This window comes from Thalia democratica, chromosome 1 (genome assembly GCF_965202585.1).
Source record: "Thalia democratica chromosome 1, ktThaDemo2.hap1.1, whole genome shotgun sequence".
NCBI lineage: Eukaryota > Metazoa > Chordata > Thaliacea > Salpida > Salpidae > Thalia > Thalia democratica.
Window position 1 is genome coordinate 52,876,419 of NC_139165.1, and position 20,441 is coordinate 52,896,859.

The 20,441-nt window shown below is 26.2% G+C and overlaps 1 protein-coding gene across 4 annotated transcripts; it reads left to right on the forward strand.

Moving 5' to 3' along the window:
• Positions 1-3,465: 3,465 nt before the first annotated feature.
• LOC145844507 (putative sodium-coupled neutral amino acid transporter 12) lies at positions 3,466-17,398 on the forward strand. 4 transcript variants are annotated; one of them, XM_082952266.1, is made up of 14 exons: positions 3,466-3,511; positions 5,475-5,596; positions 5,724-5,808; positions 5,879-5,990; positions 9,070-9,087; positions 9,947-9,979; positions 10,402-10,488; positions 10,764-10,863; positions 14,671-14,770; positions 14,936-15,029; positions 15,240-15,547; positions 15,789-15,905; positions 16,534-16,778; positions 17,040-17,398. In XM_082952266.1, exons 1-14 carry the CDS (start codon positions 3,497-3,499, stop codon positions 17,137-17,139), a joined length of 1,536 nt encoding a protein of 511 aa, XP_082808392.1. In that variant the 5' UTR covers positions 3,466-3,496; the 3' UTR covers positions 17,140-17,398. The 4 variants fall into 4 exon arrangements, with proteins under 4 accessions (XP_082808392.1, XP_082809377.1, XP_082808905.1 ...); XM_082953251.1 differs by lacking the exon at positions 9,947-9,979; XM_082952779.1 differs by lacking the exon at positions 9,070-9,087.
• Positions 17,399-20,441: the final 3,043 nt, after the last annotated feature.

Below are 20,441 nucleotides of genomic sequence, written 5' to 3' on the forward strand. Positions count from 1 at the left end.
CAAACCACTTTGTTTTTGAAATATTTTAATAATATTTTTTTAGTTGTTTTTACCGCCAGAGTTGTGTATTGTAAAAGATTTTCTAGGAGTCAAACTAATAAATTAAAATTATTACTTTTTTTATAACCAATTTTTGAGCAGTTATGAAAAGCATTTAATAAAGAACTGTTCATTGATAAATTAATAGAGAAAAATGTAGTAAAAATATAGTAATAATATACATCTTAATAGCTTAAGTAGAATATAAGCTGACTTAAACTTTTGCGTTTTCTAAAAAACCTTAAAATGAACCCTTTCTAAAGTTTTATGTATATAGTTGTATGTAACAAAAAAAAAACAATACATTTTTAATATTGAACGTGTATTTATAGAATTTTTAAGATACTTTAGGTCAACTACTACTCAGATTATTGTGTTTTTGCTAAGAGAACTATTTTTATACAAATGTTTACTGCTCTTTAGCGACTTTTAAGTTTCGAACAAGTCAATTAAGAATATTTTTTTCGACAGTTTTAGAATCTTTTATTTGCAAGCATTTGTTTTAAAAAAGAATGCTATATTAAATAAACTTTTAAATTTTTGTGTTAATAAAAAAATAACGTATAGTATTAGGAATACTATTAAAATCAAGAATTGTGAAATTAGGTAAAAGTTTTTCAATTAGTGATTATATTCAAAATAAATCAAAAATAAATTTATAATACTTGAATTAATTTCAAAATTTAATTTAGGTCTGTAAAGACTAGATAATTTATAAGAAGCTGTCCAATACTATGTGATTTACAACAAAAGCTTGTCATTGAGAGCTAAATCATTGAATTGCTTTAACGTTTTTAATAATATGTTAATATTATGAGTTTAATCTAACACTAGTTGTTTTTCAAAAATTGAATTCTTCCGATCCGGCAGGATTGTAGTTTTAGGATCCTGTGAATCATTAATTTAAAAAATCTCGTAAAAATCATTAACGACCTACTAAAACACAAACTTATTGTTTGTGCAAGGAATTATAGTGATAGTAATTTTTCAATTATAAGTAAAGCTCGTAATGATTATCACCCAAGTTATTTAGAATCTTTATTTATAAAAAAGTTCAAACCTAATTTGTGCAAACAACAAAACGTTTATAATACTTTAAGGCTATTTATAAGTTATTATAAATTAAAACTAAATTTAAAATTTTATGTTGTTTTATTTGAATTTTGTCGCTTATTTTATTGTTTGATTTGTTATTGTTGCTATCTTAGTTAAATTACTGATTAACTATTTTTAAATACGTAGTTATAAATTGTGAATGCCTAATTAATTTTTGCTCATTTATGCTAATTAATGTTAATTGATTGTGTCTCTGATGAAACCTTTAAATATTTATTCACTCAAAATTTAATCTTAAAACTAGTTGCTAACAAAATTAGTTGATAAGCGTTAGCCGAAATCGATTTTGTTTGTTGTTTGTTTAAAAAAATGTTTTTGAATGAATCCTGTCTTAGATTTCTGTATAAATAAGGTAAAGTAATACTACAGAGTACATAAGTGTATTAATAACATCTAAAGCTGTACCCTTATCTGTAACCAAGTTTATCTTTTTTTTTCTATATTCTTACCCAAACTTATAAAAAAAAAAAAAGTTAAATAAATAAAATTAAAATAACTGTTCAAAATATAGTTTTAATTGTTTGCTAATAAAAGATCCTAGTAAAGTAACTTCACTGGAATATAAATAAAAACAAATTATACAGTAATCTTCCTTTATTCTACCAACATATGTTTCTGTGTGTCAACGAATCAACACACTTCAACTGGGTTCTGTAAAAAAATAATTACTGTAATGAGAGAATAGAAGCATAAAATAAAGTAGGTGTATATATGTTTTCATTAAAATAAGATATATTCTACAGATAATAGTTATTAATAGTTGAAATACTTAACATTAAATCCGACTGTTATAAAATTATATGATATTTGTAATTATTAAGTCCAAAATAAATAAGTAAGCTAAATTACACAACAAAATATAATATAAACAAACAACTTACGTTAATAGGAAAGATGACTAAATCAAAATTCACGGTTGTTAACTAACGAAAAAATACATTTTTACAACCAATAATTACGTCACAATGTAAATGAGGCCACCTAAACTATTCAATTTGTACTGCAAGAATATTAGTTTTGTTTTTATGTAATCCATTCTGAACAATTTACTTATTTACTTATTCACAATTTACTTATTAAATATATAAAATATCTGTAAGGGATATTTAAATTAAACAGCCGACTCCTACTTTACCAATTAATTATTTTATTAATTATAAAATACAATATATATTTAATTCAGGTCACTATGATTTTATGTATGTCGCTGTAAATTAATTATCGGTCAGTACATTGTAAGCCTAGTAATAATTATTTTTTTTGTGCTTTGTTTTTCCTTAAAGTTTAATTTTTTTCCTTAAAGTTTAATTTTTTCACTCTTTGATTTTTACATTTGAACTAAATCTGCTCCCTAATTCTATATAACTTTGATTCAATCATTACTAACATTCAATATATAATATACATGTTACACCGAGTTTCTGTGACTTTTATTGCCTTCAGCGCCGTTAAGTTTTATTGAATTTTATTGATTTACTAACTGATGGTTAATGTTTTATTTTTGTTCAGAATGGATTACATAAAAACAAAACTAATATTCTTGCAGTACAAATTGAATAGTTTAGGTGGCCTCATTTACATTGTGACGTAATTATTGGTTGTAAAAATGTATTTTTTCGTTAGTTAACAACCGTGAATTTTGATTTAGTCATCTTTCCTATTAACGTAAGTTGTTTGTTTATATTATATTTTGTTGTGTAATTTAGCTTACTTATTTATTTTAAACTTAATAATTACAAATATCATATAATTTTATAACAGTCGGATTTAATGTTAAGTATTTCAACTATTAATAACTATTATCTGTAGAATATATCTTATTTTAATGAAAACATATATACACCTACTTTATTCTATGCTTCTATTCTCTCATTACAGTAATTATTTTTTTACAGAACCCAGTTGAAGTGTGTTGATTCGTTGACACACAGAAACATATGTTGGTAGAATAAAGGAAGATTACTGTATAATTTGTTTTTATAAAATTAAAATAAAGATAGGTTAAATTCTAGCCATTTCGAAGTGCTTAGAAATTGCAGCTGACAGAAAGTCAAAAATATCAAAGTCTGTAGCCTACGTAAACTAAAGAGAAAAAGTAAGAATAATATTTAAGCTAGCCTTTTATTAATTAGAAAGAACTATAAGTTACTCAATTGTCGAATTAGGGCAACGAAGTTTTATAAAAATGTCTTTTTCAGATGCTAGATAGATACTAGTTCGACAGCACGCGGTATTATTATAGTAGTAGAATCATAACTGGGGATTTACTAATTTTGATTATTGCTGTCCAAAACACTGCATTTTTGTTTGCAACTATCAAAGGAAACTATAACAATTACAAATGTACTCTCCTGCTGTTAGTTTAAACTTAATTATTTGTTATTGAGTAAGTTGATTTATGAGAACAAACCTCAAAATATATACAACTAGTTTTTTGAATAATTTACATTCTTTGGGTTGAGTTGCTGACCATATTTAAAAGATTGCTGTTGTTTTTTATTTTTTGGTTGGTTAAAAATTGATATAAATAAGGGAGGTAAAATTACACTGATGAAACACACTAGCTTTTGTCCAAGAGAGTGTTTATCGTTGTAAAGGGTAGCGTTTGAGACTGATGTTTTTTACCATTAAAAAAATCATAATTGTATGGTTGTGCGTGATTGTTTTTTTGCTACTATCCAGTTTTTATTATATTTTTGTTTTATTTATTTGTTAGCTGTATATATTAATTATTATTGCATAAATATAATTTTTTTTCTTCTTACTTTTATTAGACTAAAATTAATTCCACCAATACAAGTTTCAGAAACTACATTTTTCTTGATAGTTTTTATTTAAATTTTATTTATTTATTTTTATTTTTTTTCTAATTTAGCTTAATTTTTAGATTTTTTTTTCTGAGTACTATTTCAGTAAATTAGTTTATTATCAAGCTTTAAGATAGTTATTTAATGCTAATATATTCATTATAATACTAGTTTTATGCATTTGCTCAACAGCTGATTGTGAGTTCACTTTGGTGGCGGTGATTGCATGATTGGATAGTTGGTGTGATTTTTTTGTTGTAGCGCCGGTGAACACTTACTTGGGGATTTGAGCTTCATGATTTTCCCACACTTTGTGGTTTTTAGTGTTGAGATTTTAGCCTTGTAAGTGTTCTCCAAATGGCGTGTCACCAAGGGCTTTTTTATTTGTTTAAAAGATAGTTTTTTGTTTATTTTATTTTTGGATAGTTAAAGTTAAATATTAATGGGGCAGGTAAAATTACATATGATGTAACACACTCACTTTTCCCCAGAAAACGTTTATTGTTGCAAGGGGTAGAGTTTGAGACTGATGTTTTTTACCATTAAAAAAAAAAAAAATATGGTAAAACAATAACAAATTATGTACAATCTTGTTTCTGTTTCAACCTAAAAGTCATTGTAAAATTCAATTTATCTTTGAAAATAAAAGTAATGTTTAAATGTAAAGAAGAAAATTTTTGTTGGATTTAATGTTTATAACTGTTCATATGGTTGTAAAGTTTTATTAAACTAAATCAAAAGAAATAGTTTACAAATAAAGTCTCTAAGCTTATTTTTTCAATTATCCATATATAAGTTACAGTATTATTTAAAGTTTTTTAACTGAATAGTTTTTTTAAATTTACAAAGTTTTAATATATTAATCAATAAATTTAAAACAAGTAATCTTTTCTTATTGTAGTTGTAATATAATTTTAATTTACTTATTCTATCCATTATACCAAAATCGACTGTGGTTTTTGTTTACATATCTTTTTAAGGGTTCATATACATTTATAATTATTAAGTTAAATTCCACTTAAAAAAGATATGTTTATCATTTGAAAAGTAAAGTATTTTATTAAGTTGTTTAATGTTTAAATATTGTTGTTGAAAATCAGAGGAAATAGTTTTCAATAAAAAGTTAAACAAACTTAGCCAAGAATAAATATTTTCACTTCAATATTTTTGTAAAATAAAATTACTCTCTATACATCATTAAATCCAAAAATGCTGATTTTAAAAACAATTGTTTTTAATTATCTCTTGTTAAATAAGTTTATAAACCAATACTTTATTGCATCATTATTTTTTAAATATCAGTGTAAAAATTTATGTATGTATTTTTTGATGCACAGTTTTTATTTGTTCAGTTTCTTACATAGTTGGTACTTGTTTGTAAATTAGTTTAAGAATATATCAGATAAACTTTTTGTTGCTTAATATATTTATAATTTTTTTACATAATTTATCTTTACACTATATCTCTTATTCCTATAATTAAAAGAAAAATGTTAAGTTTTTTTTAAATAGGCAGGAATAGCTTATGTGTTCAATTTGATTGTTGGAACTGGCGCTCTTGCTCTTCCTAATGCAATTGGTCATGCTGGTTGGCTAGTAAGCCTCATCCTACTGTTTTTTCTTGGATTTCTGAGGTAAATATAAAATTAGTTTTAAATAACTTACTATTATAAGTCTGTAAAGATATTTTTGTTTAGTATCAAAAATTGAGCTATGTATTAGTTTACTTACCTAAACAATTTTTATATTTGATAATTTCAGCTACATAACAACTACATTCGTTATCGAATCTCTGTCAATAGCAAATGCATGTTACCACTATAGGAGAGATAAAAAAGAAGACTTGGTTTTTTGCTGAATTTAAAAAAATCTAATTTATAAAACATTCAATTTTAATGTATTTTAAATAATTGTAGCAACAAACTAGTGAAACCATTAACATTCTAACAAAAGATACAGAAGATGAAAGTTCTCCTCGGTTAACAAGAAGAAGTAACGATCAGTCACCATTGCTTTCTAATGTTAAAGGTAACCATTAAAAATGTTACAAAAAAGCTGTTAAATAATCCAAAAAGTTAATAAATAAAATATGTAAAGTCTATCTGACAAAAGAAATTTTTAGTTAAACTTTACTAAGTGATTGTTTGTTGTTTAACTTTGATTGAAATTTTATAGCAATGAAATTATGTACTTAATCTATGACTTTAATTTTAACCAAATTAATATAGCTTGCGGTTTTAATTTTACATGTGTTTTACAGGGATGCCAAAAAACCTTTAATCCTGAAAAAATGTGTGATTTGAGAAATTTTGAAAAAAAACTTTGAATTTCGAACAAAAATCACACAAGATTTTGGAAAAACCTGGAACTTTAAACTATTTTTCATGTAAAGTAACAAAATTGCAATTTGGTTCAAAAAATCTATCATAACGATTAAAATTAAAATAGTTTCATAAAAATGTTTTTAATTAACAAATACATTTTAAGTACCTTTACAGTATCTCTAAAGCTTATTATACTTTTGAAGACAGTTTTTAACTTAAGCTTAATTTTATACAGAAAATCGACCAAAAAACTTGTTTTTTTAAAACCTGAAATAAATTTACAATAAAATTTTAGCAAACCTGGTTATACAAGGTTATTACCTTTTCTTTAGTCATAATAGAATAAAGTTATTGATTTAAGAGATCCCAAAAATACATCTTAAATTAATCAATGTTTTAAGCATATATTATTGTATGCTATAAAAATGCAGAAACTTTTAAACCTACATATTGCGCCTTATTTTAAAATGATACAAAAAATTTAGCAGTTTTTAAAACTTATAAATCAAAACATACAGTATTTCACCATTTTAGTTTTGATACTTATCAAGACTTTATAAAACTTTATACAACAAAAATAATAAATATGAAAAATAGTTTAAAAGTAAGGTTAAGTACAATCAAATAACTTATATTTTGTGTTTGATTCAATTGAAAACACTAATTTTTTTTTCCAATTCGTGTACGAATGTGTACAATAGTTTATATTTTTACAGGGTTTGTCACTTTTACTAGTAAAAACTTTCATAAAAAATGCTTAGAAAAAAGTGGGATAATTTAGTGCACTCGAATATTTTATTTGCACAATCACACTAGCTTAGTATTTTTTTCTGAAATTAATTTGATTTTTTATTTGTAAATATAGTTCAAAAAGTCACCTTTATCCTGAAAATTGTGTTTAATTTTTGTTAGTTGTATAGTGTTTCAGAATTTTTTGTTATAATGAAGTCTAGTGCTTATTGAATAATGACATCAACATTAGGGTGCTTATAAATACAGCAACTTTTGAATTTTAGGCTGGAAAACATTTAATGTTTTAAAAATATTACTAAAACACCCTGTGCAAAATTTTAGATGATTTGAAGAAACCACTTCAATGAAAACTGTATGGGACCTAAAAATGCAGCCTTAAAGTTTTAGCTGTAACTTTTTTTACATGTGACTGGCAATTTATCACATAAACACATTGTACACAATTTAAAACCATTTAAAGAAAGTTTTATGGAGTCAATTCTTGTTTTTATCTAATTTTTATTACTTTTTGTGAGTTTTCTTGAATTTCCTTTTTTTTTTAAGAAATGCCACCAGAAAGCTTTCTTTAAATTGTCTAAAATTGTGTACATTGTTTTTATGTGATAAATTAATAATCACATTTAAAAAAACTACAGCTAAAACTCTAAGGCTGCATTTTTTGGGTCGCATACAATTTGCATTGGGACAGTTTTCAGAAAATCAAGTTCCGCCAAGGTAAAAGTTTCTTCAAACCTTTAAAATTTTGCACAGGGTATTTTTGTGATATTTCCAAATCGTAGTTTTTTTCAGGTCGAAACTTTAAAATTGCTGTATTTAAAAGCACCCTAATAAACATCTTAGCTTGGAGGAAAATAGCCTAAAGTTTATGATGTTTAAGTGATCACACAATAAATTTAACAGTTTCTTAAATCAGGGATTGACAGTAAAGTTTTCCAGATGAACTGTTATTTTAAATCAGGTTTTCTCATAGTAGGCAATACTAAATATTCGAATGCATCCTTTGAGGCGATTTAGACCATCATGGATTAATAATTAGTTAAGGGCCAAAGGTTAAATAAGAAATTAACTAGTAAAGGCATAACAAAAGGAGAACTTATTTTTTTAATTACCTACTAAGTTAGCTGTTATTAAAATAAGCTTGGTAATTTCAGTCTTACATTGAGTAATAGTACTATAGTGTTTAAGAGAATAAGGTTTGTGTTATAATTATTGAGTCTGAAAGCTCTATTTTTTAAAGCCTAGAAGTTTAGCTAAAATACTATATCTACCTTGCTAGCTTTAAACCATAAAAAAGGAGACTTTTCTTTGTCAAGTATTTTTTGCTTCTGACAGTCGTGAGGTGTCATCTTTTTCTTTATTGTAGGGAAGTAGTTTAAAATTTATCTTGATGCTTCGTCTCATTTAGATAACAATCAGAAAATATTTTTAGCCACTTTTTTTGCAGATCTCTTCAGATTCTTCCTTACCCTTTCCTGTACAGTCTTAACCATCTTCTCTAATTGAGGAATGCAAGGTTTTCCCTTTCTAAAGCAGTCTTCAAATGTACCAGGCTCCTTTAATCTTTTTTATAACGTTGTAAACAATAGGCTTGGCCACCTTCATAAGCTTAAAAATCTCTAAATTTGTCTTAACTGATCAATGAAACTGAATTGTTGCCTCTTTTTTTTGCTAATTAAAAAGAATTAAACAAAACTTTATATTATATGTTTTGTAAGTAAAAAAACAAGCTACTTTAATTTAAAAGTAAAAAAGTTAATAGATTTTAATTTTTTTTTCTAATCGGAAAAGTCCAAGGGTTTTTGGTTCACCCTGTGTAATAAAAAAAACTTAAGCATAGTTTTTCTCTTTTAGTTAATGAAAAAAAAAATTAGTGCGTAACAAATAGTTAAAGGTTTTTTTTTTTCAACTGATGCACATAATATATATATATTATACTTTGTTTTAATGTGCTGTATAGTCATTGCACCAATGTTGTTTGTATCAAATAGTTTACTTTTATTCAATAAATAATAATTCTAGTTTTTACACAGCTCGTTTGTATAATAAAGGTTAGTTGGTGCATGTTATTCTTATTAAATTCTTTAAGAATTTCATGAATTCTTTATTTATAACAGGGTTTCTTCTCCCTGTGATAACTCAAAAATTCTTAACATACGTTAAAACTTAAAATGACTAAGGCTCCTTTAAAAGTTGGCTTAAAAAGGCATCCGTTCATTTTTTCAGACTTTGTTATATAATCATTAGTTTTTTACTTTATTTTTTCTTTTTAATTATGCTTTTTAATTTTTTGTTCCTTAAGTAAATTAAAAGTAAGTTTAGCGTTTTTGTTTATGTTTGACTACTAGTAAGTATGTTAAAAAAACATACTATAAAAACAGTTAATAAAAGTCCTTAATCCAGCTCAGAAGATAAGTTTTAGTTAAATTATTTAGTCAGTTCATAGTTACTGAAATACAAATATTTTTATCGTAACAAACTATGACTAAAAAAAATACTTATAAACTGAGCCAATACAATCTTATATTCTGAGTTAAATTAGTAGACTCAGGTAGCTTTTATGTTACCCAAACTAGTTTTTACGCCTCAAAATTTAGAAACTTATTTCAGCAAAATGTACTAATTCTATTGAAAATTACTTCTCATTACAAACAAAAAGACATAAATTGACTTAAAGTGTTAAAAACTATATTACTAAATTGTTTTTTAAATAACCGTTTATTTTTTTTTATAAGATTTCAAAAATTTCAATACTGTTATGTATGTACTGATTGTAAAGAACTTAAAAGGTTGAAGATTTTTTGTTATAGCACAAAACTGATTTTAGAATTTATGTTATAAATACTTGACAATAAAATTTAGATTGGTTTTTATTAAAGTTTAAATAAATTCAAACTATTTTTGATTCAGGTTATTACTCTGCATCTAGGTTTAGGAGAAACTGTAAGTATAAATTGCATAGGCTTAGTGGTGTTAAAACTTTATTAAGCTGTTTATAGTAAATAGATAAAAGCAAATGCATGTTTTTTGTGTTGTATCTGATAAAATATAATTTCATTCTATTTAACTTGTTTAAATTAGATTAGGTGTTAGTTGCATGGTACTAAAATAACATTTTTGATACTAATTTTAGTTTGTTTGTTTTTTTTGTACAATTAGTTGCTGCCAAGAAGTGTTTAAAACAAACAATATAAGCTTTTGGTGCTATTTCTCTTATATATATTTTCAGCTCTTATATAATCTAACAACTAAATATATGTCTTAAGTGTTGAAATATATTTTACAATTGAACTGGTTTTATAAATAAAAACTTTTATTTGTAATTTTATTTTATATAAATAAAAAAGTATTCTTTTTCACAACAGATCATGACATAAGCAAAACTGATGAAAGTTTTGAAATTATTAGAAGTATTGAAATGGGAGAAATGGCTTTAATGTTTTTCAATAAAGGTTATAAATTACTAAATTGTTCATACTCTTAATTCTTAAAAACTTTAGTAGTTAAGAAGATAAGTTAAGAATAGCATATATAAGTAACTTATTTTCTCTAGGTTTTGCCATGCCTGATAAAATTTTGTACAAAAAATTCCCATTCTATTGACCAATTTAAAGATATCAAAATTTTAATATTTTACTTGTCAATTAAATAATAGGAACAGTTATTAATATTTTTAATAGTTTTATATTTTAAATTATTTTTTTAATGCAATTTTTAACTTTTGTAGGTGGGAGACTACTGTTTTATTTGTGCATTATAATTTATCTGTATGGTGATTTAGCTATATATGCTGCTGCTGTTCCTAAATCAATGAGAGATATAGCTTGGTAAGCTCTATTAACTTAATGTATTAATTACTTGATTATATGTTATTTTTATTTTAATGTTTGTATATAGTGCTTTTTTCTTTAAGAACATAGTATATACTAAAAAAATAGACACTACGTCTCATTTAAACCTTATTAAACTGTAAACACAACAACATTTTATATAAGATCTATTGGAAATACATTTTAGAAATGCTTTTTTAATCATATATCTTTATTTACAATCAGATAACATGTAACTGATTTATCTAATAGAGTATTGAAGTTTAAACATAAAATAGTGAATTGCAATATAAAGTAGGTAAAGTAAACAAAACAAAAGCAATATTCAGTTACAAAAACTTATGTAAATTGTGCACACTAGGAAAATTTAAAAAATCCATAGCCTTCAATAGATAATCCTAAAGACAAAACGTAGGCATCCACTAATATATTTTTTTTTATTAACGCAGCCAGCCTTAAAAGTTTAACATATAAAAACATAGTATATACGGACAACTTTTAAATATATTTTCCATTAAGTGAAGCTTTATAAAGATATTTTTGATGACTTAATCAGTAACCTTCTTCCAAGTCTCTTTATCATATTTAACTGCACGAGCAGAGCTGCAGATCTACCATACCAAGCACCAACAGTTACTATACAAAAATGAAGTTCTTCTTTTCTGTTTATACTCTATCTAATGTCATTGTCCACCTTTTAGAATCACAGTACATCTTTCAATTAAAACTATTTTCACAACTGCAATAACTCCTAAAATACATGGCTGTTTTGAGTGTGTTACATTGATTATAAACGCATAACAAATTCTTTCTTTGCTTTACCTTGAAATATCCTAGACTGGATGACAAGTAGTAATTTACTTGATTAAGATGCAGGATCTGGCCATTGCTTGCTAAGATTTGATCCCACCAAATTTTGACAATAAAAAACATTTGAGTTCTTATCAGGCTTGATCTTGTTTTAAAAAAAGGTTTTATCCGGTTCTGGCCAGTGCTAGTTTCCAAAATACGATCCTGATCTGGCGATGCTCAGTGAAGTTTGTCCAGATACAAATTTTTGATTTAAATTTAAGTCTGACCCGAACAAAATAGAGTCTTTTTTCAAACCGAAGTTCAGTCAGAATCTGATTTAAATCTTTTTAGTCGAGTGATCTTTTTGTAATAGCTTTTTAAAACTGTTCAGTTATTTTTTTTCAGATAACAGTTTTATGGCTTCATTGTAAACTTTGTCTCATCCATGCTACTTCATTCCGTCTATTTAAAAAAAGACATCTAAACCAAGCTTTAACCTCAAATAGAAGCCTGGGTTGTTAATCTGGAAACTTATTTCTTAGCTGGCAATCACAAATTACACTATCATTATTGCAGTTCTGGGTGAAAAGGAGTTCTCTTCTACTGTCTTTGCTACCCACACCTGAAGGGAGCGGATCAGAATGACACAGCAACAAAATGACACGGTCATTAAATATACACAGTGCGTCACTTTGGCACGGAGGGTCACTTTGGCACGGCGACAAAATGACACGGTGCGTCACTTTGGCACAGCGACAAAATGACACGGTGCGTCACTTTGGCACGGAGGGTCACTTTGGCACAGCGACAAAATGACACGGTGCGTCACTTTGGCACGGAGGGTCACTTTGGCACAGCGACAAAACGACACGGTGCGTCACTTTGGCACGGAGGGTCACTTTGGCGCATCGACAAAATGACACGGAGGGTCTATTTAGCCCAGCGACAAAAGGATTTAATGTATTTATTTTTACAAAAAACTCCTTTTTTTGTTCGCAAGATTAAAAATAGAAAATTAAATATTATATTCATAACAGAGTTAAGACAAAACCGAGTTTTTTAAAACTTTGTAATAAAACTCAAGAATATAAAGTAGCAGAAATGTTTTACAAGCAAATTAAAATCTGCTTTTACTGTATTATTATGAAATTTATTTACTGATTTTGTATTAAATATAAATGCTATATAATTCCTTATATGCAATAAAATACTATAATATATGTCATACTCTAAGTTTAATTTGTTATATTTTAGACTAAAACGTTTTGTAAAAATAAAAAAGACTTATAATATTAACTTTAATAGAATGGCTGCAGCAGCAATGTTGTATGTATAACCTCTAGTGATTAATTTTTTTAAAAGTGATAAATATATAAATGCGCATGAATGGTTGCATCAGACTCTTAATTTTCTCTCAACTGTTCATAATACTATTTTTAACGTTTTCATAAATTTATGCTCCAGGCCATTTATTTTAATTATTTGCTTTTAGACAAGTTTATTATACATTTTCGATACAGAGTTTTAAGTAAACATCCTAACTTATTAACTTTTGTTGAATATGAATATATATACCTATTTAATATAAATGGCTAGTTACTACAAAAGCAGCTTAACTCTGTATTTTAAAAAACACGCATGACTTATTCTTACTACGAAATAAATCTGTATTAAACTAGATCATAGTTATTTTTTATAACAATTCCTGATAATAATTAATTAAACGTTTAACAAAAAATACTAAATTTTATTCATTACATAAATATGAAAAGTCGTGAAACGTAAAAAATAAAACATAAGAATATTTTTGTTTTTATACTATGACTTAAATTTTAAAGCAATGTATCATATATAGTTTGGAAAAAATATAATAAATTTTTTGTTCAAGTAATTACTATCAAAATTTTAAAATTAAAAGTTATATTAATGAAGAAGTTTAGTTTTGCTTATAAGTTTGTTAATCCATGCTATAGTGACGCACCGTGTCATTTTGTCACTGTGTCAAAGTGACGTATCGTGTCATTTTGTTGCTGTGCCAATGTGACGCACCATGCCTAAGTGACACACCGTGTCATTTTGTTGCTGTGCCAAAGTGACCCTCCTTGCCAAAGTGACGCACCGTGTCGTTTTATCGCTGTGCCAAAGTGACCCTCTGTGCCAAAAGGACGCACCGTGTCATTTTGTCGCTGTGCCATTCTGACGCAGCGTGTCATTTTTTCGCCATGCCAAAGTGACGCACCGTGCCAGAGTGACGCACCGTGTCATTTTGTCGCCGTGCCAAAGTGACCCTCCGTGTCGAAGTGACGCACCGTGCCAAATTGACGCACCGTGTCATTTTGTTGCTGTGTCATTCTGACACCCACCCCACCTGAAAGTGTTATATCATTAATTGCTTCTTTTTTGTAGCTAGTCATATTCTGCTCGCCCAACTTGCACTCACTTATGGGGTAAGTTTGCAAGTTTACAACTGTAAATTTTCTTAAAAAATACTTTAAGATTTTCGAATACCTGTAAAAATTATTGGTTTTCTATCATATTTAGATTAGGTCTATTGTATGTAATCTAATCATAATCAATGATCAGGAATTTTTGGTAAAGGACTTTTGGATTGTTTTAAAAGTGCATACTCAGGAGTCAGTTTACTGTACTTGTTTTTATTTTATGTTTCTATTATTTGTTAAATATTTGTTTAATGTAGTTATCTAGTTTAATCCTTGTAATTGCTTTTTGTTTTGGTATTTTGGAAAACTGAGAACTAGTAATCTCATGTTACATGTAAACAGTTTTTATTTAAAATTGATTTCAATTAGTTAAATATATTATTTATCAATCATTATAGAACAAGTTTTATATTATTTTTGTGAAATAAATTTACAGATGATTTAAATGAAATAAATTAGTATTTTTGAAAGTTATTCAAAATCAATTAAATAAAATTATTCTAAACAGTCTAAGTTATAAAAAATAAACTTATTCTACAACCATAATTACTCAAATCAAACAAATAAACAGTGCAAGTACATCATGCACCCCAAACAATAGAACTAATTCAAATGATGGTACATGTTGGAATGATAATTGGACAAGAATGGATGTCTATAGATTATTCCTAGTTTGTTTTCGTTTAAAGAAATTAATTACATTCAAATAATGTTTTTGGAAGCTAATTTTTTATTTATTAGTATTTACGGTTTTGCCTATGCTTTTAATTATGTTTTTTCGTGCAGGAACTTGTTAACTTTTCTTTTACTAGTTCTTACTTCATAAAATTTGTTAGGGTGTCTTCACAGTTTTAATGGCTCCATTCGCATATTTCAATGTTCAAAAAACCAAGTATCTTCAGTATTTTACAACTGTTCTACGTTGGATCGGTAAGTATAAACTTATGGTAACTTTTTTTTTTGTTTTTAGTTTAATTTTTTATATAAGGTAGCTTTTTGTGTATATTTCTTTACTTGCAACTAAAAGCTTTAAGCTGTACTATAAAACATATAGTTTTTTCGTAAGATTAAATCAAACGCTAAAATGTGTTGCTTTTTATACTGATACAAGTTTTGTTCAAAAAAAAAATACAATTTCAGCATTCATCATGATGGTAGTATTAGCAATAAGTTTAATTTCGCGAAACAAAAAGCAAGGCATTACGAAAAATCCCCCAGTTTTTGAGCTTAGTGGAATACCAAACTTGTTTGGAGTATCTGTGTATTCATTTATGTGCCAGCACTCAATTCCGTCTCTGGTTACTCCAATATCTAACAAAAAGCGTTTAAACATGCTACTTCTTTTTGATTACCTATTAATTTATGTTTTCTATGCACTTATTGGAATGACTGCAATTTTTGCTTTTGGCCCAGACAAACTTCAAGATATTTACACATTAAATTTCCAAGTAATTTTTATTACATTATGAACTGTATTATTATACAAAATAATATATTAAATCTATAAACTAAACTTTAGTTCAAACTATTAAACAGTATGATTTTTTATCTCCTGCGAGTGTTGTATATAGTTAGTAATAAAAGTAATATTTCAATCATTATTTTATGTATGATTTCTACTTATTATAGTGATCCGTATTCAATTTTATATTTGTTTTATATGTAATATTAACATTTGAATATTTTAAGGACTCATGTGAGGCAACTGACATTATCTTCTTCAGATATTTTCTTGGAAGTTTTCCAGTATTTACTATATCTACAAACTTTCCTATTATTACAGTAACTTTAGCAAATAACTTGAAAGTAAGTTCTTTTAGTTTTTCATATTTTTTGGAATACACTTATTTATGTTGAATTAAATAAAAACAATAATAACTAAAATGATGTATGATTTAGTAGTTTTATGATTTCATTTAGAAAAAACTTTAAGTCTCTCAACAAATTTTGAAACATTTTTATAAAACTATATAGTTAATGTAAATATATCTGATAAGTAGAGATTTGTATACTTTTATTCAAGTTGTTTTTATTTTATTCTAATCCCAGAACTCAAGGTTTATAAATTAAATGATTTCTATATACTTGGTTTTAATTTAAAAGTTTTAATAGAAGTTCTAAACCAACTAAAGCCGTTGTAAACAAGTTTTTTTTTGAATCTAGCAGTTCTAAAACTTATACAATTTTTTCACTTGATATGTCAAGAATAAGCGCATGACGATCTAAAAACTAAATCTAATCAAAGCAATTAAAACTTCAAAATTAAATAATCTCAAATTTCAGCAAATTAGCTTTAGTTAAACTTTAATCACTTTAACGAATAGTAAAACTTAACCTATATACAGTTATTTAATTAAAGTATTAATATTATTTTTTAATTTCTTCAAAAACTTTATTTCATAAAATATTAAGTAAACTGGTATCTTTTCGCCAGGCGTTGTTATCACCTTACCTCCCTTCGAACGAAACCTTTCAGAGGATATTTTTCCCCTCACTAGCGGTTTTTCCCCCTATTGCAGCAGCGTTTGCCACCAACGACGTAACATCACTAGTTGGTTACACCGGAAGCTACGCTGGTGCCGGAGTGCAATACGTCATTCCCTCCATGCTGGTGCTCACTGCCAGGAGAATGGGATCTGAAATTTACAGCGAATCCGCTGTAAAGAACAACATCTACAAGTTTGATTTTTAGATTAATTTTTTGATAAATTTACCTATGTTTCGTACAAAATGCAGTATTCAAAACTGAAATATTCATATACTGCTAAAACTTTTGCTAAGTTTCATTTACTACATTATTTAGTGTTTTTTTAAAGTTTAACAATATGTATTTTTGTTTATTATTATGACCTTTTTTCGAGATAACAATTTGAACTGATTTAATATTTTTTAAATAGATTTTTTGCAAAATAAACTAATTAGAATCATTGATTTTTACAGGTCACCATTCTATAAAAAGTATTGGATAGTTTTGATGATAGTCTGGACGGTCGTGTGCTTGTCTTTTGTCACTGTTAACCATGTTCTAACTCACCATTAAGTCTTAAAAATATGACTGTTTTTAATTTGCTTACATTTCATTGCTGCCTTATTTAAAAACTTTGACAGCCCAAATATCTATTATAACATTTTTAATCAGAATCTAATGTCTAGCAATTTTACTCAGATATTTAACTGTTTTTCGTTTTTTTTGTATGACAACGTTGCCAATCTTTAATGCCAGCTCAATCTAAGTTAAATTTTTTGATCAAATAAAAAACTCAGGCTTATCTTTTGCTTTTTTGTTTGAGAAACTTTTACAAAACTCAATCTAGTTTGAATTTAAATGTTAATGACATTTGTTTAATATTCTTTTGATAATTTATTTAGTGTTTTGACAAACGCTAGTTCTATTACTAGCTATTTACAAATTGAATAGTTTTTGATTAAATTTTCAAACTACGGCTACTACTTACATAGTTAGTATTTAATTTTATAACATAAGTTTTATAGTTTGTTTAAAATAATTAAAACTTTTTAATTGAGTTCTACAGTTTTTTAATGAATTGGTTTGATATAAGCTTACTTCAGCGATCCTTAGGTCAAAGTTTAGGACTATTTTGAAAAAGAAGTGATTAAGCAATGCATAAATATAAACAGATTTGCTGTTATATAAAAGATACAAATATAATTATTTCCTAACACAATCTGCAATTAAATATAAATAAAACTTATATTTGTGTTAACTCTAGTTGTTTAGATAAATTAAAAATATAGCCAACTGTTAGTTTTGCTCGTACATTTTTTCATTGTTTGCTAAAAGTGAAACTAAACAGCTAAATTTTTTATTTTAGATTCAAACTTTTTTGCTTTAAATAGTGGCAACTGAGCTAATTTTTTGCTCAGTTTAAGTTTTTGACATACTTTTCACCTTGGTAAATCATTTATGTAAGAATAAAATGTGTTCAAATTGTTAAAGTTATTAAGTACTAAGTTCATTTTTTGAATCCATCTATTAAACAGTTTATTACAAAAGAGTTCCTTAATAAACGATTAAATATTCAGTTTACTTAAGGTAACTTAGAAACCTTTTAAAAATAAGTTTTGCTTAAACTATATTTCTCAAAACGTTTATTTTACTTAAACTTGTAATTGTTTTTGTATTCTTTAGCTAAATTTTAAGTTTCTGTAGTTTTTTGTTTATAAAATTATTCAATCTGTTAATGATTCCTTTTTAATACTTTTCATAAAATAATAAAATATATATATATCCGGTAATGTGCAAGTCTATGTATTTATCTATTTTATTCAGTTATGTTTGTTACTTTATCCAACAATAAAATACTTCACTAATTAGTATTTTGTTACTTGTTTTGTGTAGAAGGTAAATAAGTTTAGTGTTGTTTTTGAGAAACGATATGAAGTAAAATGTTCTTTACTATTATATATAGAAAGTTGATATAGTAAAACTTTTTTATTAAACTAAGTTGTCACAAAGTTTACAAAATAAAGCATAATTAATGATTATTACTTTTATTTTTAACGTTGTCTTAATTTTTTGTTTCAATTCATTTATCATCACCTGTAAGATCTGAAGAACTTTTACAGATGAAACATTGTAAACTTAGTGACAATTGAATTTGATATTATTTATATAGTTGTAATTTTTTTTGGTTAACTACGATTTGAGTTGTATAATAACTATCAATGTTTTTTTATTCAAGATTAGTTAAGCTTAAACAGTTATTCAAGCTTATATATGTTTAAATAACGTGCTAACTTAATGTCAAAATACTATTAGTCTTAGTAATAGTTAATTTTATCGAAAAAGAAATTACTCTCTTTTTAACGATAGAAAATACTAATACAGCTAAAATTATATGTTAATTCAGTAAAATGCGTTAGATAAATCTACGTATTAAAATATCTTAAGAACTTGTGATGTTTTGTTTTATTGCGTTATTGTAGGAACGATTTACTTATTATTTATATACGATTTACAACAGATAATGTTTTTTAGAAAAAAAGCATACTTAAGTTTTTTATTACTTCGAGTTTTTTATTAACAAACTTGACACCCTTATCTAGGAGTTTAATAGTACTAAAGTAACGTTGTTACTTCTCTAAGTGTGTTTAAACTATTAAGGTATATACGAAAACTAAATGTACTTTATGAATAACAAGGTCTGTGCAAGCAAAATATAAACTATAAAGTATTTTAAATGTTGCTTTCTTTATTTGAAGCGATCTAAGTTTCAGCTTTTCGATTAGCATCGGTTTCAAAATGTAAAAATCAGTCTGCTTTCATTGCTATAAAACTCTAAATTGCTTTCAGTATCCGAGCTCTGAAACGGTTTGCAAATGAATAAAAGACCAGAACGCTTTTTTGTCAGCTCCATATGAATTACTAACTTGAAGTTATGTGATCAAGTCTAGACTTGGTAAAAAGCATTATTAAAAGTGTTTTAAAATCCCCGGCAGTAGGACTTCAGTTTATTAAGATGATGATTTAAGTCCTACTGCCGGGAATTTTTTAAACAATTTCAAAACTGCTTTTCACTAAGTTTTATCAAATCTTAATGTTAAAGGTTTACTAACTAACATACCCTTACTCAAGTTTTGTTTACTTCATTCTAATTTTTTTTGTTTGTCAAAATGCCATATTTATACGGGGAAAAAGTTAGTTTTGCAATAAGGGTCATTTTTACACGACCAGACAATTTTGCACGAGTATTCAGTTTTGCAAAGAGATTCAGTTTTGCACAGGTGTTCTTATCTTTGGCAACTAAATCAACGTTTAACAAAATATTTGACTTTGACACAACAAAATTGTAAGTGGTAAAGTATAAAAAACTAAAACTGTTAGTTCAAAGAATACATCAGCATTCTAATAAAATAAAATTCAAAAGTTGAGAAGGGAAGTAAAAGAATTGAAGGAGAAGAACGAAACAATTTGAAAGGACTAAGGAAAAACCAGTTTTGAAAAACGACTTTTTGCTTTAAGAATGCGAGAAGTTTGAAAGGTAGAGTTTGGAGGAGAAGAGTGAAGTTAATAAATTAATGAGGGTATAGTTGAGTTTATAAACAAGTTAATGAGTATTAAAGTGAAAAGTTTAACCAAATTTAAAAGTAGTATGAAAATAATGATGGCCGTATTCGAGGTAGAAAATTAATAACACGGGGCTGTTGCCGATAGCTTAATGGATGAAAATGAGCGTTATGAAATAAAATGTGGCAAAATGAAAGAGGTCATTGAAAACCTTCAGCAACAAATAACTGTTCTTAATAAAGAGAAAAAAGACTTTGATATAAAGATTGAACTTTTAAGTAATGACTTAAAAAGTAATTTGGTTAGAAATAAGG

Excerpts from the sequence above, each read along its gene's own strand:
- LOC145844507 (XM_082952266.1), top strand. Across the intron at positions 10,864-14,670 it reads TCAATGAGAGATATAGCTTG|TGCAAGTACATCATGCACCC; the intron begins GTAAGCTCTATT and ends ACAAATAAACAG. Across the intron at positions 14,771-14,935 it reads ATGTCTATAGATTATTCCTA|GGTGTCTTCACAGTTTTAAT; the intron begins GTTTGTTTTCGT and ends AAAATTTGTTAG.